General features: G+C 46.0%; 1 protein-coding gene across 1 annotated transcript; it reads right to left on the bottom strand.

The window, feature by feature from the left end:
* Nucleotides 1–4634: 4634 nt before the first annotated feature.
* LSM12 (LSM12 homolog) lies at nt 4635–15693 on the bottom strand. The gene is made up of 5 exons (XM_081168803.1): nt 15335–15693; nt 12356–12489; nt 10451–10560; nt 7438–7564; nt 4635–6821 (listed from the first exon to the last, which is right to left on the bottom strand). Exons 1-5 carry the CDS (start codon nt 15453–15455, stop codon nt 6729–6731), a joined length of 585 nt encoding a protein of 194 aa, XP_081024929.1. The 5' UTR covers nt 15456–15693; the 3' UTR covers nt 4635–6728.
* Nucleotides 15694–16777: the final 1084 nt, after the last annotated feature.

Here is a 16777-nt window from a genome sequence, read left to right as displayed (position 1 = left end):
CCAGGCGGCTGGCATCTAGACTAAACACTGGCTGCATTCCATTTCCACCTTAGGGCCACCGTACGAGAGCCAACGCCAGTACTTTTGCTAGGAGTAATTGCAGAACAACTACACTCAGAAGCGCCGTGGAGACTGCAGTCAGATAATTGGCGGGCTAGTTCAAATCCATGTGAAATTCAGCTCCCCTTTCTTGCTTTTTTTGGCCCTGCGAGTTGACGATGCTGCAACGACAGCAGAAGCAACAAAAGGCATGTCGCACCAGGCTCAAGAATTCAGCAGATATTTACTTTAGGAATCCTCTATCTCTTGATCAACTACTTCAGTCCTAAAATACAACAACCTTGGTCAGCCCTCGCACATGTTCACCTCATCAAATCTGGTCCTCTTTGAAAAACGTTTGGGCACCCCTTGCATAGATCTTCTTGCCTCAGTACCTTGCTAGCATCTGTCAGAGCTGGAACTATAAACTTTTGGTTGTGCGTGCAGTTTTCCTGTGTGGTGAGCTGTCAGCATTGCGGTTTGGAGCACTTTCCTGGCTGCAAATAATCTTAGGCTCTGGAAGAGACCTGTCAATGTGGCCCGGTTATTGGACTCTCCTAGACGGGAGAGTCCAATAAGGATCTTCCTGTTTGTTCTGGGAACTTGCCTGAACAACAAGATTTATGGACTCTGGTATGTTTCTGTTTGTTCCTTATTCTGATATTCAGTTTGACTGTCATAGCTGCCTACTGCTATACCCTAACAATTTCCTCTCACCTTTTATGGTGGTCTGCTGAGAGGGACGCGGGTGGCGCTGTGGGTTAAACCACAGAGCCTAGGACTTGCCGGTCAGAAGGTCGGTGGTTCGAATCCCCGCCATGGGGTGAGCTCCCGTTGCTCGGTCCCTGCTCCTGCCAACCTAGCAGTTCGAAAGCACGTCAAAGTGCAAGTAGATAAATACGGTAGGTACCACTCTGGCAGGAAGGTAAACAGTGTTTCTGTGCGCTGCTCTGGCTCGCCAGAAGCGGCTTGATCATCCTAGCTACATGACCTGGAAGCTGTATGCTGGCTCCCTTGGCCAATAAAGCGAGATGAGCACCGCAACCCCAGAGTCGGCCACGACTGGACCTAATGGTCAGGGGTCCCTTTACCTTTACTTTACCTACACTTTCTTCAGCTTCTCCCTACCCCATATTCTCCCTTCCTCTTCCTCCTCCTCCCCTATTTCTCAGTACCTTTTCCTGGTCCTCAGCCCAGGCCTGCAGGAAACTTTTGATTCCAGACGAACTGACAGTTTCCCCTTCCTTCACAGAAGCTGGACTGAAAACTGCAGGAGCAACTCGTCATACTATGCCATGCCAGTCTGTGCCAGAGGTTTCACTACCCCCCCACCATATTGAAGAAGGGGATCCAAGGGCCAAATGTGTCCCTCTGGGCTTCTGTAGCTGACACTCAGGACTCTTCCCTTGAGGTTTGTTGCCTGGCTGAAAGGTGCCCTTGGATTCTGATCGTGCCTGCTGCTTGCTGGGAAAGAAGGGGTGTACAAGTATGTACAAACTACTTACTGTACAAAGGTATTTTTTAAAAAAATATGGTTGCTCTGCCTGCTTTTGTGCTGTCCAGCACTGTTCAGCTGCCCTCTGGCTGGAAGTTGTAGACTGACATCGACACACACACCTGACTTTGCTTGCAGTGGTTTCATCAAGCGGTATGCCCGTGTAGCAAGAGATCTTTCCGCGCTCCCTTTCATAGTGGGAGATTCCCTGATGCAAGCATCCATACTACTGCTAATACATAATTCATATTCCTGTTTCAAGGGACCAACAAAGGCATGAAGCAGCAGCAGCAGCAGCCACCAGTTTTGCATTTTTATTTTTAGAACGCCTTTGTTGTCATGTCGTTCATGCTGGAGTCTAGCGTCTTAATGATGTATCCCAGCGCAGAGCAAGGGTTTGCAACGAGTAGGCGAACGGAACTGCCTTGCAAGATTCACCTGTCTTTTAATGAAAAGGGAAAAAGGATACCAAGCTAGAAATGGGTGTAGCCCCATGGCTTGCAATGAGATTAAAAACCAAGCCCATTCAATAGATTCTTGGATTCTGCACAAGCTTAGTTTCTTTTTAATAGCCCTCCATATAGATTTGAGCTTCCACTTCTCTACAGCGTTGGCTCATCCAGCTCCATCGTCCTCTACCATCTGTGCAGCTCTCATGTTCTCTTCTTCCCTTTTGGCCTGAAACAAAGATGGCTTACCCTTAAAAAACCACAAAACCAGTCCTATTTTGAGAATTGCATTCAGTTCTTCCATTGGACCATGTGTGGGGAACCTCAGCTTTTGAGTGCTAATGAGACCCTTCAGGCCTCTAGACATGTCCCACAGAACTTTTCTGAAACCAGCACCGTTCCAGCTGTGTTTCAAATTCTGCATGTTTTTACCTACCTTGCTTGTCTGCCTGGAGAATGAAGTGTGTGTATGCAGCAGTCGGCCTTCCATACAAAAGTAACTTTTGTATTTAGTCTTCCAACTGTTTTGGCCTCTGGCCCTGCCTATTACAGGTCATGCAGGCCTTGGAAAGTTGCCCAGAATGGAATGTGGCTCTTTGGCCGATTTCCCATCTTTGCAGTACATCAAAGGCTTTGGGTTTCCACCTTCCATTTTTATTTATTAGTGATATCCTCTTACTTTAGGAGTCTGCTGGCACTGACAGCAATAGTTGGAACTGAAGCTCCATTTCTAATCTGTGAACATCTAAAACAGAAGATCCATAAATATTCTTATGGCTACAAAATAAAAAGATGTGGTATCTTGAAAACTAAATTTGGGAGGACTGTGTTCTTGCAGCTTCCCCATATGGTTCTGGGATCAGCCTCTCACTTCCATATTTGTTAAAAGGGAAAGGATACCAAATCCCCACGTTCTGTGCATTAAAATCAAACTGCTTACATCAACAAAGCCAAAATATGGCAAGCTGTGTCTGAAAGGGCAAGCTTTTTCTTTTCTTTTTAAAAGAGATTTAACACTGCCAAAAGCCCAAATCTCTGGTTTCTAACCACTTGCCATTTTTAAATATACATATAAAAATGCATGGCGTTTCAGGATGAAACCAGAGACTGCGAAGCACTTTTATGTTAGGAATTGAACGGTAAGAACGTGCCGCTTTTGATACTTATCACTCTTGCAGTTGGAAAACAAACCTGCCAGAGCTGAAAGATATGAGCTTCTGCCACTGCCCCCTTAGTGGTATCACTTAATCAAATGCTGGTTTGAGGCTTCTTCCATCCCCAAAGTTTTAAAACCAAAGCGATCAAGATGTCAAATTTCTTATCCATGTTCACGCAGCTGATGCATCCTGCTATAATCAAGCAAGTGCTCTCATTCTGGCCTTATCGGATTTGCTCTGCGGTCTCTCAAGTAAAAATGGAATTCATTTTGATTGCATAAAATGGATATGTAATATGTGGCCTTTAGCTGTGAACGGTCAACACCAGCTCCCTCCTGCGTGGACAAGATTTACTGCCAAACTGAAATTTGCTTGTCAATGTGAACTCAATGAAGATGATTATGAAACTTTCCCACAAGCTAAATAAGTCCCACTGCGTTCCCCAGAGTCATTCACACACACACCCTAACAATTCAGCACTTACCAGCAGAGCAAGCTGGTGGGTTGTGTTTTTTTGTGTTTTAACCCCTTCAGAGAACAGGGAAAGAGTGGGAACTGGTGGGCTGCATTGTAAATGTTACAGTGGCGACTATCCTTGGGCCTGATCCAGAACTGCCACTGAAAACGGTTGAGAAGTGATGTAAGCTCTAACATCCTGCCTCCCCGTACCACGCAAGCGTTTTCAGAGGGATGGCCTCCTGGGGAAGAGATCAATTTCTCCACTTGTTTAAAAAGGGGGTGATAATGCACGCAAACAAGGCCACAACCAGAGCAGACCTGGGGACACCAAAACTTACTTCTCACCCACTGCACAATTTCAGTAATTGCCCAGAAGCGTATATGAAGTCAGGTCTGGTTTGTATTCTGAAGCCTTGGTTTTCTGCTTGTCACTTACCATCCACTGGTGAGGGCTGAATTTACTGTTTAATTTGCAGCCATCAAGAATGTAAATGCTAACTAACCTACCCATACTAAGCGAAACACAGTAGTACCTTGGAAGTCGAACGGAATCCGTTCCGGAAGTCCGTTCTACTTCCAAAACATTCGAAAACCAAAGCGCGGCTTCCGGTTGGCTACAGGAAGCTCTTGCAGCCAATTGGAAGCCACGGAAGTCCTGTCAGACTTTCGGCTTTCAAAAATAGTTCACAAACTGGAACAGTCACTTCCGGGTTTGCAGCATTTGGGATCCAAAACGTTCGAGAACTAAGCTGTTCGAAAACCAAGGTACGACTGCACCCAGCAATGCATTCCCGTTTATGGAAGAATAAATCTGATGTATCCAGTGTGTAAAAAGGCGACATCCGGCACATAGCCACCCGAGTTACTACATATGGAGATAAGAGGGCTAATGCTGCCATGCGAGATTTCACAGGAGAGGTGTATCCACTGACACTCCAATAATGTTCTGGTTCTTGACCCCAAATTCAACCCCCCCCCCTTCCACAAACACCATCTGCACTTAAAGACAAAAAACCCACCAACACAAATGCTTGCTTGATGGTTAAAAAAATTCTGGGTTTTTATTGGTTTTGCTAGACAATACTAAAAAAAAAAAAATCCCTCCATTCTGAAAGGCAGGGCTTGAATTATTTAAATTTTGATCCATTTGTTTAAAAAAACAAAACAAAAAAGAGGGAAGGGGGAAAGAGATCATGGCAAAAAAAAATCATTTGTAAGTTCACCTTTATGCACTTGGTTCAAGAGTTATTTACTTTCGAGAACATATTTCTAAGGCAAGGGTGTTTATGAAGGACAGTGAGAGCAGCCAGACTGAGAGATGAAATGCAGACAAATCTAAAACTGGGATTTTTGAGGTTAAAGTCGATAGGAAAACTCCAGAATGCGTTATAGCAATATGGTTTGAATGCGTACAATAGAATTTAACACCTCTTGAAAAGCAGGCAGTATTCTGCAAATAGTTACTGCACTACTCACAGGGGTGAGGCGAATCGTTACCCCACCTGCCCCCCAAAGCAGCAGCATACCAGCATATTTGAATCCTCCACACAAAACTGCTTCTGCACCTGATCTCAATTAGAGTCAAAACTGAGGGGCGACAGCAGACAGCCATTTTCACAGTGGCACTTAACAGCTCCACATCGCTGCAAGGATTCAAGTATCACATGGCAATGCCACAAGGGAAATTGATTCGGTAGGAGCACCCAACCTGCACCAGTCAAATCCAAAAGGATTCACTTAACTATGCTGCACGGTAGCATGGTAAAAGATCCCAGGGAGGCTGACTGTTTCCTAAATGGGAATATTTAAGACCAGAGCGAGGAACCTGTGGCTCTCCCAAGATTTATCCGACTCCCAATTCCCATCATCACACCCAGCCAGCATGGCCAATGGGAGCTGTAGTTCCAACAGCATCCGGAGGACTAGAAATCCCCCAGCCAGGATTTAAGAGGAAAGAGCCAGTTCAGTTAGACTGGGGCTGAGCGCTGCCATGTGTGGACTCGGCCCACACCCCTCAAGTGCCTCTCCAGCCCTTGGTTGGGCCGCAAGGTGCCAAACACGCACCATCACCCATAAGCTCTACCAAAGTAATTTTTACCTACGGAGCACCAGGGATGGTTTTGGAACTGCCAAAGGAACTGCCCACGAAAATGGCATTATCTGATCTCCCAATTGCCACGCCCTTTGGGAAGACTAAAACAACCCCAACAGTTCTACCATATGGTGGTGTTGGTCAGGGACAGTGCCGACCCGGTGGTATCACTAGAGGCCGTGTATGGAAAGATAACATACAAGCTCAGCTAGTGACGAGACCATGAGGAGGAAGCCTGCGACTCAAGTGCATGCCCTCCAAAGAGTATATAGCCTGCTGAAGCCCTCACTTCAGCATACATCTGATTTCCAGAGTTACACATACGAACGCTGACAATGAAAGGCTTGATTGTTCAGCATGGAGATATGTGTGGGGTTGTTGTTGTTTTTTTCTGCCATGATCCCAGTTCAGAGTACTGCAAGAAGCAGAAAATATTTAAAGGACATTTTATATATATATATATTTATTATATATATACTTCGAGATAAGAAAAATAAGGCTAATTCAAGCCTTGCCCTGTGCAAACAAAAACCAAATGAGAGATTGCCACTCACACAAAGGTCCCAATTACATTACCACAGTCAGCTTGTTATTTCCTGTTTTCTCTATTATTATTTTTTAATAGGACAACTGGGGAGCTGAATTCTCAGGAGGAAGAGGGGCGGTATGGAATTGATTTCAGTTAAGCTATATATAAAAAAAAATATGACCTGGGAGGGAGAAAAATCTCAAATACAAGACGGCTGACTGTTCTAGGGTTTGCGGGGAGGAACCGGGTGGGCAAAAAAGTAAAGAGTCTGTTAGTCAAGTAATGAATGAGTTTTTAAATTATTCTCTTGTTTTTTTGAAGTCTAAAGTTCAGAAGCTGTGGGTCCCATCATTACAGGGCCGTCACAAAATAGAAGTGGACCCCCCCGCCCTCCCCCGACCTCATTTTCAAGAAGTCTGTGTCATCTGCTGCTGCGTGTTGGAAGGGCTCCCCCAACCCCCACCCCCCGCAGGAGCAATCTGTAGCAACCAGGAAGGGCAGGTGGGACTCAGGACGAGAGGGCGCTTTCCTTCTGTGTTGGCTGGACTTGTGAACGCTGCATCACCTTTTGGCTTTCGACATCTCTAAAATGTTTCTCAACCTGGATGGAGAAGGAGGCAAGGGCGTTAGTGCTGGCCAGGCGCAGCAGGTCCCATATCAAGAAACCTAATGGTGGATGACCTTAGCTGAACCGCAGGCTATGGCCGGATTTACAAGGTAGCCATAGCCAATAGCCAATGACGACTCTTCTTCCCACAACTGCACTAACAGCAGAGACCAAAGCTTTTAATTCCACCCAGGGCCAGAGCATACGTTCCTCCCCACTCCACTGCCACACGGGCAAAAGTGCATTCTGGGAATGCGCACACACACATGCACACAAAGGTGCCAATATGATGTTGTCGCTGTCCGAAGTTAACTTGAATGGAACACACTGGAAATCCAACTTTTACCACAATGGAAATTCCATTCTGTTTTACGGACAGAATCAATAGTCCAGGTTTTAAACCACTCTCCATCTCACCAAAGAAACAGCACGCAATTGGGACAAAAGGATATCTTTAGCCAAACAAAACCTAGCAGCGAATGCTGAAGGCAGGTGGGAGGCCTGGGCAATTCAGTGCAGAGTATGGATGCTGGTACAACTTGAGTCAGTCTTTTGAGTCATACCTCTTTCCTCCTGCCCTCCCACAGTCCACAGGCATCGGTCTACTTACTATTTTGCGTACATGACTTAGGGCACTCCCCTCTTTGCCTTTACAGTTTTCCACTTGGTATGGAGGGGCAATGACAACTTCTTCCATCACGACTATATTCTTCTCTTGCCATTTACAATCTTTAATACTGCAGGAAGCAACAGAGGGTTTAATTTTTACCAACAATAAGAACAACACACACAAAAACTTAAGTTACTGAAAAGCAAAACTACAAAGAAGGAAGCAGGAGGTGGTTAAGAGCTGCCATGCAGCTACCCCAATGCCTTCCTCTTTAGCATTATTGTAGTACCAGTCCCATGGTGACCACTGCGCAGAAATGGGTGCTTGAACAGGTCATGGTTTACATTAATATAAGAACGCCGGAGAAGGCAGTGGGAGACCATGAGACTTTATAAACAGAGGGAATGGGGCCAGGACAAAAGACTAAAGAAATCAGGCTGTGGTAGACCACAAAAGGATCCTGCAAATGTGGATTTCAAAGAGTAGAGTACAACATCCCTAATCCACCAGTCTTAAAAGCACTTCATTTCCTATAGTCCAGGGGCCAGCAAACTTTTTCAGCAGGGGGCCGGTCCACTGTCCCTCAGACCTTGGGGGGGGGGTGGACGGACTATATTTTGGAAAAGAAAAAAATGAACAAATTCCTATGCCCCACAAATAACCCAGAGATGCATTTTAAATAAAAGGACACATTCTACTCATGTAAAAACACACTGATTCCCGGACCGTCCGTGGGCCAGATTTAGAAAGCAATTGGGTCAGATCCAGCCCCCGGGCCTTAGTTTGCCTACCCATGCTATAGTCCATTGCTGCTCCAAGCTCTAAGTGCCATGTTCAGATGGCAAGGGAACAAAGAAGAGTTTCCCAGACAAGACTCCAGAGTCCAAGACTGTGCATCTTTTGGCATTATACAAACAATAGGTTTAGGATGCTGTTGGGAGGCCCAACAACCCATTTTTGTCCCTGCTTAGTCAAAACATTACTCCACCCCTGGCATCACGTCCCTAGGCTGGTTCCATCCTGAATTTCACACACTGAGTTCAGGCATATGATATGGATACACAAGCAGCTGTTTGTGCACAGCAGCTCCTCTGACATCTGCAGTGATTGCAAAGATGTCAGGCAGAATGGCTGGCCAAGGGGTGAAGTGCCAGGGCAACACACCAACCCAGACCTGCTTCACCATGCAAGTGTCCTACACCCGGGTAACACATAAATAGGGATAGGAAATTACTTCTCTGGTGATCAGACCAGAGCTTTGTTCAGGAGTTATTAGCACTCAATTTACCAAAGCTTCCTCCTGCCAGCAGGGGAATGTTGTTTACTTGAAATCATCTATGTGAACTTATTTCAAGGACTGTCAGCAGAAAGAAACTGATTATCGCCAGACATATCATTCCACGACTAAGGAAAATTTTAAAAACAACAAGCGGGTTTCCAGACCAATCCACAACAAACTGAATAACTCAATTTGCAGCAAGCATTTAATATAACAAGCAAAGCTGAAAAAGCGCCCATATTTCCTTTCCAGGTTTATAGCCTCAATTAACTGATATTTTTTTTAAAAAGCTCGTATTCCAAGTCGGTGTTTCAAAATATGGTAGACTAGTCTAAGCAATCCTCTTTCTCCCAATCAACTGAACGGCAATATTGCATTAGCTGATATACAATGTCTGCAGAGTTGCATTATTTTACTCAAAACTTTGCAGAGCTACAGCGATTAGACCATATTAAATTATTCTAGGGGGGGAAAGGAAGTGTTTAAGGTATTTTAACTACAAACTGTTTTATAAACAGTTATAAAACCTTCACTGGTAATACATTTCAATAACTTTTCAGAACTTATCGCACATGAGGAGGTGTCTAGAAACTGAGCACTATTTCTAGCATGGCCTCTGTTATGATTAAGATGCAATTCTAGAAGCCTGTCAGACAGGAAGGTGTATTTTGGAACCTATGATAAATAAGCATGGTACTTAGGAATATTGATAATGCTATTCATCAGGTTACAGCTGGTTCTTGCATTTTACTGCTTAATGGAAAAGCATTCTTACGAATCCACCAACTGTTTTACCATACTCAGTGATCTATCTTTCACTGAATTCCAATGAATTAGCGAGCCTTATTTATTAACATGTATTAAACTGCATTATCTACATGCACAGCAGATTCTAAACACAGCATCTGTATATGTAAATACATTAAAAAGTGCACGTGAAAAGTTTTCATGAGTGTGTTATTACACTGTGTATCACACTGTGTATCACTCTTATACGCTTTTTGCAATACAGGAAACCCACCCACCCCTCCAAAAAAACAAGAATGATTTCTGTTCACTGGGTTACATTTTGTAGCGGGGGTTTACACCTAAGTCATGCAGATCAAGATGTTAGACACAACGCTTTTCATTAGCGAAGAACTATAAGCTTCATAGAGCGCTATTCAGACCATCCATGTATCAAGACAAATGCAACAGCTGGTCAAATTTCATATTATCATCCTCCCTAGAAGACTCTTTTCAGTGTTCAAGTATCCTTATTGGTCTAGAGCAGTGTTTCTCAAACTTGGGTCCCCAGTTGTTTTTGGACTACAGGTCCCATCATCCCTGCCCACTGGCCCTGCTAGCTAGGAATGATGGAAGCTGTAGTCCCAAAACAGCTGGAGACCCAAATCTATTAGTCTTCTTGGGACCCCTGATGCAAGCCACGTGAGCCAGGACCATGTGTATGTTGCATTAAAAGGGCAATCTACACTACAGTAATCAAAGTTATTTGCACTCTGAATAAACATTCTGCTTTGACCGGCCACAGGCAAGCAGGTTTTCAAAGAATTTAAGAAGTAAGGAAAACATGGGGGGGGGGGACTTCCATTACCATCTGGTAGAACCACATAACTTGGCAAGGGGTGGATGCATTCGACAGCGATTTCTGCATTTAGTAATTGGATTCAGGTCCCTGCCCCTCCCCAGCTGCCTTCTAACTCCACATTTTTCCTTCCCATCCCTAATACTTACGTCTTGTGTATAGTCTGGAAAAGCTGCTGTCCTTCCAATGAGACCCCGGCACTAATTGCATATGCCTGGCTCAGCTTTTCTTCCTTCTCCATCCGTGCTTTGTTCGCAAGCTGGAAAGGAGATATCAGAAATGCAGAGATCTTAATCTTGGATCGCAAATGGCTGAAGACACTCAAAGCCTTAAATAGAGTTCTATTTGAAGGAAAACAATTTTTGCATGACAGGGGATGCAACATATTCAATCTCATGAGCAGACACACCCCAGCTACTAGAATACCCTGCCCTCAATGATGGAAAGCACACAGTAGCTCTATGTCAGGCACCCCCAAACTCTGCCCTCCAGATGTTTTGGGACTACAACTCCCACCATCCCTAGCTGACAGGACCAGTGGTCAGGGATGGTGGGAATTGTAGTCCCAAAACATCTGGAGGGCCGAGTTTGGGGATGCCTGCTCTATGGAAATCACAACCTTTGGAAGTAATTAGATTTTTATTAAAGAAAGAAGAGGAATTGGGTAAACACAATCCATTACACTACACTGTAGTGCAATTTGTGGTAGAACTTGGGTTATGAACTAACCTGAAATACACACAGTCGTGCCTTGGTTTTTGAACAGCTTAGTTCCTGAACATTTTGGCTCCCAAATGTCGTAAATTGTTATGATTTGCGGATTATTTTTGGAAGCCAAACATCCAACAAGGCTTCTGCAGTTTCTGATTGGCTGCAGGAGCTTCCTGCAGCCAATCAGAAGCCGCAATTTGATTTTCGAACGTTTTGGAAGTTGAACGGATTTAATATCTTAATTACTTAATATCCCCAAGTATAGAGAATATACTTTAAGTTTGCATATTCTGTTTTTTGAACAATTCATGCCAGTGATGAGGAATCCTCCACAATGGGGGCAGAGGTTTTCCTCCCAACAGATGCAAGAGCCAGGATGGGCAAACACACTTAGCAAAATTATAACAGTATACAGACAAGTCTGAAAAGCAGTAAGCAGATATTATTGGGGGGTGGGAGAGAAAGTATTTCAGCATGATACAGCACCCATTTTGTTTGGTTTTATGTGATGCCCTAACTCACTCCTCTTTTTGGAAGGCCAAATGGCTTTGCTCTTAAGCCCATGTGCTATTTCTACTCTCATGAAACTCACAGTCCGTTGCCTTTTAAACTGTGTACGGTGAGGAGATTTACATTCATGAGAGTGAGCAAGACGCACAGGTATGGGAGCCTTCTTTCAACCTTCCACATTCCAGCCCTAAATAAGCCATGTGTAGCCGGGCAAGACTTGGGGAACCTCTAGCCACTACAGAAAACCTGAGTCTCTTCTCATGGCTCTTGCAATTCTTTTTTCAATTGCTTCCACACCAAGGTAACCAGAGCTGGGAGTTTGTAAGGGAGAGTGAAGAAGCTCAATACTGGGTCACCTTGCAGGAGACAATCTTACAGGGGTGGAGATGGGGTGCTAAGAAATAAACAGTAACTACAATCTTGTAGATGTGAGGCTGCCCATGATGGGGATACAGGTAGATGAGAAACCTGTATCCTAACTAAAGGCATCAGCTAAACCAGATACAGCTCTCCAATGTTTCCAAACTTAAGTTCAGCATTGCTTAAAGCAAGGGCTGTCTTATTTAATTTTCCTTTCACTGTAACCAATTACAGACACTCCCTTGACAATTCTGAACTCTCTTAAAAAAATGTTTGAAATAGTATAAAAAGGGGCATATGGATGGGCTCATTGCACCAACCAAAGGACCGCAATATGGCTAACCATGCCATGCTGAAATTCACAAAGCAGCCAGCTTGGTTAAATAAATAGAGAATGTCATGCTGTTAAAGGTGTTAAACATGCTCCAGTACTCTAATTGGCAGGAAAACCTACCTCCAAAAAGGATTCTTACCTTGCTAACATTGAGAGAAGCTAAAGGTGGGGGGGTTTCTGTACGGTCATTAATTATTTTCACATCTGAAACGTACTGTAAGTTTATAAGCAAGATATCTGCGTGGTTAGGTTTGCCACTTGACGAAGGGCATTCTGGAGGAAAAGATCGTTAAGGAAACAAATCCAAAAAATATATAATTCAACAGCTCAAAGAACAAATACCATTTGAAGGAAGAGTGTTTACACGTGTAATGCCTAATTGCAAAGATCCACTTCCAAGGATGTTTGTAGTCCCTGCATGAGTTTCATGCATGAAGTTTATGGCCAGCTGCTCTACAGGTTGCAGTTGTTGTAAACTTTCTGTGCAACAATATAAGGAGCATGTTACAATAGGTAACATATTACTGTAACACGTTACCACAAAGCAACACTATTCTGTCTACAGAACCACCAGGGAAGGGCTGGCTCACTCCAAATTCATGACGAATTTACATCCCACGGATGTGAACACAAAACTAAACATAGGAACAGGTAAAATATGAATGTTCAAAGTACTGGGCACTTTTTTTAGGCACCCAGAAGACCGCTGGTATTAGTTGCTTTTGCAGCTTGCTAGTCTCACCATTCAAACTGCCTAGAGATATACTGGTGCAAATGGCTTTGGGATGTTTTTATTTGCACGGCTGCAGTCAAATAACCCAGAACACGCACGGCAGTGTTACTTATAAGGCAGACCCCTGCTGCATTCGGGACACAGACCTTTCTAGTCCAGCATGCCATTTCCCACAGTGGCTCAACAGATGCCTACACAAAGCCCACAAACAGGACAGGAAGGCAACAGTTCTCTCCCACCCTTATTCCCCAGAAACCAATACTGAAAATCATGTTGCCTCTGAATGATTCCACTTCACTGGATGACCCTGGGTGTAATATACAGCCATTAAGATTGGTAGCCACTGATGGGCTTACCCATCATGAAACTGTCCAATCTTGTTTTAAAGCTAAGCTGGAAGTTACCACATTTTGTGTTAGAGACTTCCTTAGTTAACTATGCACTGTGCAAAATAGTCCTTCCTTTGCTCTGTCCAAAGCCTCAACTTTCCATTGGATGACGGCAGGTTCTCTTATTACGGGGCAAGGTGAAAACCTTTTTCATACCTGCCTTTCCCAGACCACATAGAATTTTATAAACCCAACTTCTAGAAACACAAGACGTATGCCAAGCTCAAAGCATGGACACTTAACTGGGCTCTCAACAACAGACACATATGAGGCACCCTGCCCTGGCACATGCCATCCCTGGGAGGACCCATCAATTTGCAAAGCGATAGATTCTTGCAATAAGGAAGCAACAAAAGCTTAAGTACCTGAGCCCAATATGCTTTATAGCCTAGGAATCTACTTTAGGTACAATGGCCCAATGCCCATGCAAACAAAATTGAGAGTGTTACATATTGCCTCTCCCCATTTCTAGCTCAAATTCCCCTGCCTGCCTTAACCATGTGGTCAAGTAGTACATCTGCATTTATATTAACTACAGTCAAAACTGGTGACAATGAAACACATAACTACAGTTAAATCAGGGCTTGAGAGCGAGGGGAAGCATGCAATCACCCTTTCATGTCTGAATGGTCACAACGGACTTCTAATATGCAAGGAAAACATTCCGCACTTACACCCCCCTTACCGCCAGCATGGAGAAAGAAGCTACATGGATCTTAACATTTCCCAGGGATGCTATCCAAAACCAAAGATCTAAAAATCCCCCAATAAACATGTTCAGCAACACAATCCAGCATCAAAACTTCCTCCCTGCCCCCAGATACATCAAGTTCAACAAATCCTTATCTCGGTTCCAGAGACATTTTTTTTGGGCCAACTACATTTTAGGCCCAATTTATTGTTGATGCCTGAATGTGCTCAACACAGACCCCAGGGGCTTTGTAAGGAACACATCAACCCTTCTTCAGCACTAACCTTATCTCAACTGGCATCACTGTGGGCAGTTAATACATACACCAAGTCTAATAAGCATGTTTGTAGCATACACATTCATTACTTTAGGACAGCCATGTTAAGTATTTTAGATTAACCTTCACATGTGCAAGTCGTTGTCTATCATAGAAAAGGTTCATTTCATTTAAAACACCACGTTTTTCAGCGGGTTCAGGCCGCAAATTCAGGCTATACTACCCACCAAGTGTTGAGAAATCACCTGAAGCACATGCCTCCATGCGGCAGCCCTGAGTCAAGTTCAGAGGGGCTTTCCCCACCTTTCATAATATGGGGATCTTCCAACACTTGGGTCACTAAAAATCCTGCCCTGGCCTCTTTTTCTACACACCAAAAAGCTGTTTTCTGACACATCCCACCACCCACCCCAGCTCCAATTCCCACTTCAGCCTCCCTCCTCTCAATAAGGCCGCCACCAGCTTTCGTTTTCGCTCATGCCCAGGAGCACCCTTTTAAGTTTCCCTTTCCTAGATTTCACCTAGCAATCTTCCCTAATCCTCCACTGGAAAAACAAACAAAACAGGATTATTCCCCACCTCCCTTCAGTCTCGAGGTCCCTGTGGCTCACGAGAGGCAAGATATACCCTCCAGGCAGCAAAATATACCCATATCTCTTTAGATCTGATATAACACACACACATATATATAAACACACACACGCATACACTCCCTTTTTTGCTAACAAGTACCCCCCCCAAAAAAAATTCTATTTCTCTCCCCCCCCCCAAAAAAAACCACGCCGCCGGTTTCCCTCCGTCGCTACACCGCCACCCCCCCCAGCCAAACCTCAACCTTCCCAAACACAACCCCCCCGACTCCCCCAGATCAGGCCGGCCGAGGAAACCTCACGTGCCTCCTCCCTCCCCGCGAACACCCACCAGCCCCATTTCCCTTAGCGCCAGGCCAGGGCCCCGGCCACCAGCCCTCGCCATGCCCCCACCCCCCGGCCCCCCTTCCCACCGCTTCCACGCAAGCAGCAGGATACTGAGCGCCAGCATCTTGCTGGTGTAGTCGAAGGCCACCACCTCGCCCTGCAGCCGCTGCTCCTGGCAAGTCTGGCACGAGACCTGGCTGCCCACACTGAAGTACTCGCCCGGGGCCGCCATCTTGTTTCAGGCCCAGGCTGCGGCGGCGGTGGAGGCGGCGGCGGCGGCACCCTTCGCGCCCCCGCGGCGCCTCAGCAGCCTCTGCCGAGGGGGGTGGGAGCCGGAGGGAAAGGAGGGAGGCGGGCGCAAAGGGGGGGGGGAAAGGGGGCGCCGAGACTCCACCCGGCGCGCCAAGCCGGGCCCAGGGCGCCTGCTCGCCTCCTTTCAGCCCGCCTGGCTGGGTCAGCCTAGGCGGAGGAGGAGGAGGGAAGACGAGGAGTGGCCAAGGCGACGGAAGCCCCACCTGTGCGTCGGTCGGTCGGACCCCTCCTCTCGCGCACACACGCACGCACGCGACGTCACCGCGTAAAGGGAAGGCGATTGGCTGGTCACGGAGAGGGGCGGGGAGGTACAGCCAGCGTTCGGGAGAGGGGAGACAAGGGAGTAGAACTCGAGCTGTGCGTGCGTGGGTGGCTGGGCGGGGGGAGGAGGAGAAGCTAGAATCGGGAGAGGGGGGACACCCAAGGGTCATCTAGTCCAACCCCGCCGTGCAATAGCGCGGCTTTGGGTCCCGAGGTTGCGTATGGGTTGCCCAGGAGGTGCGTGAGGAGGTGGAGCTGGGCAGGGGGAGGGTTAGAGGCGCGGTGGCCCACCCTGAGGTCAGAGCCAGGATTTATGCTGCAGGTTGAGGAGCTTTAGTTAAATATTTTGTATTTATTTATTTATTTACTTGATTTAGGGGAGGCAGCTAAACAAGCTATAGCTTAGGGCCCCACCCTCTTGTGGGGCCCCCAAATAATTTAAGGGGGGGGACTGGATGTACATTTCCAAAATATAAGATAGAAACGAAATCAAATAAAACCTACATACAGCAACAGTGTTTTGTGTTGTGTAGGCTCCTGTGATGTAAGTAATGGGCCCCGCCTGCTGGCCTGCTCCCTAAAATATCACTGGTTTGCTCATTTCTATATATAAGGTTTATATATAGGTATATATATATATAGAGGGGACGCGGGTGGCGCTGTGGGTAAAAGCCTCAGCGCCTAGGGCTTGCCGATCGAAAGGTCGGCGGTTCGAATCCCCGCGGCGGGGTGTGCTCCCGTCGTTCGGTCCCAGCGCCTGCCAACCTAGCAGTTCGAAAGCACCCCTGGGTGCAAGTAGATAAATAGGTACCGCTTACCAGCGGGAAGGTAAACGGCGTTCCGTGTGCTGCGCTGGCTCGCCAGATGCAGCTTTGTCACGCTGGCCACGTGACCCGGAAGTGTCTCCGGACAGCGCTGGCCCCCGGCCTATAGATGTGAGATGGGCGCACAAACCCCAGAGTCTGTCAAGACTGGCCCGTA

This window comes from Podarcis bocagei, assembly GCF_964188305.1.
Source record: "Podarcis bocagei genome assembly, chromosome: 13".
Taxonomy (NCBI): Eukaryota; Metazoa; Chordata; class Lepidosauria; order Squamata; family Lacertidae; genus Podarcis; species Podarcis bocagei.
The sequence above is the reverse complement of the archived record's forward strand: the minus strand, read 5'-3'. Positions and strand labels throughout refer to the sequence as shown.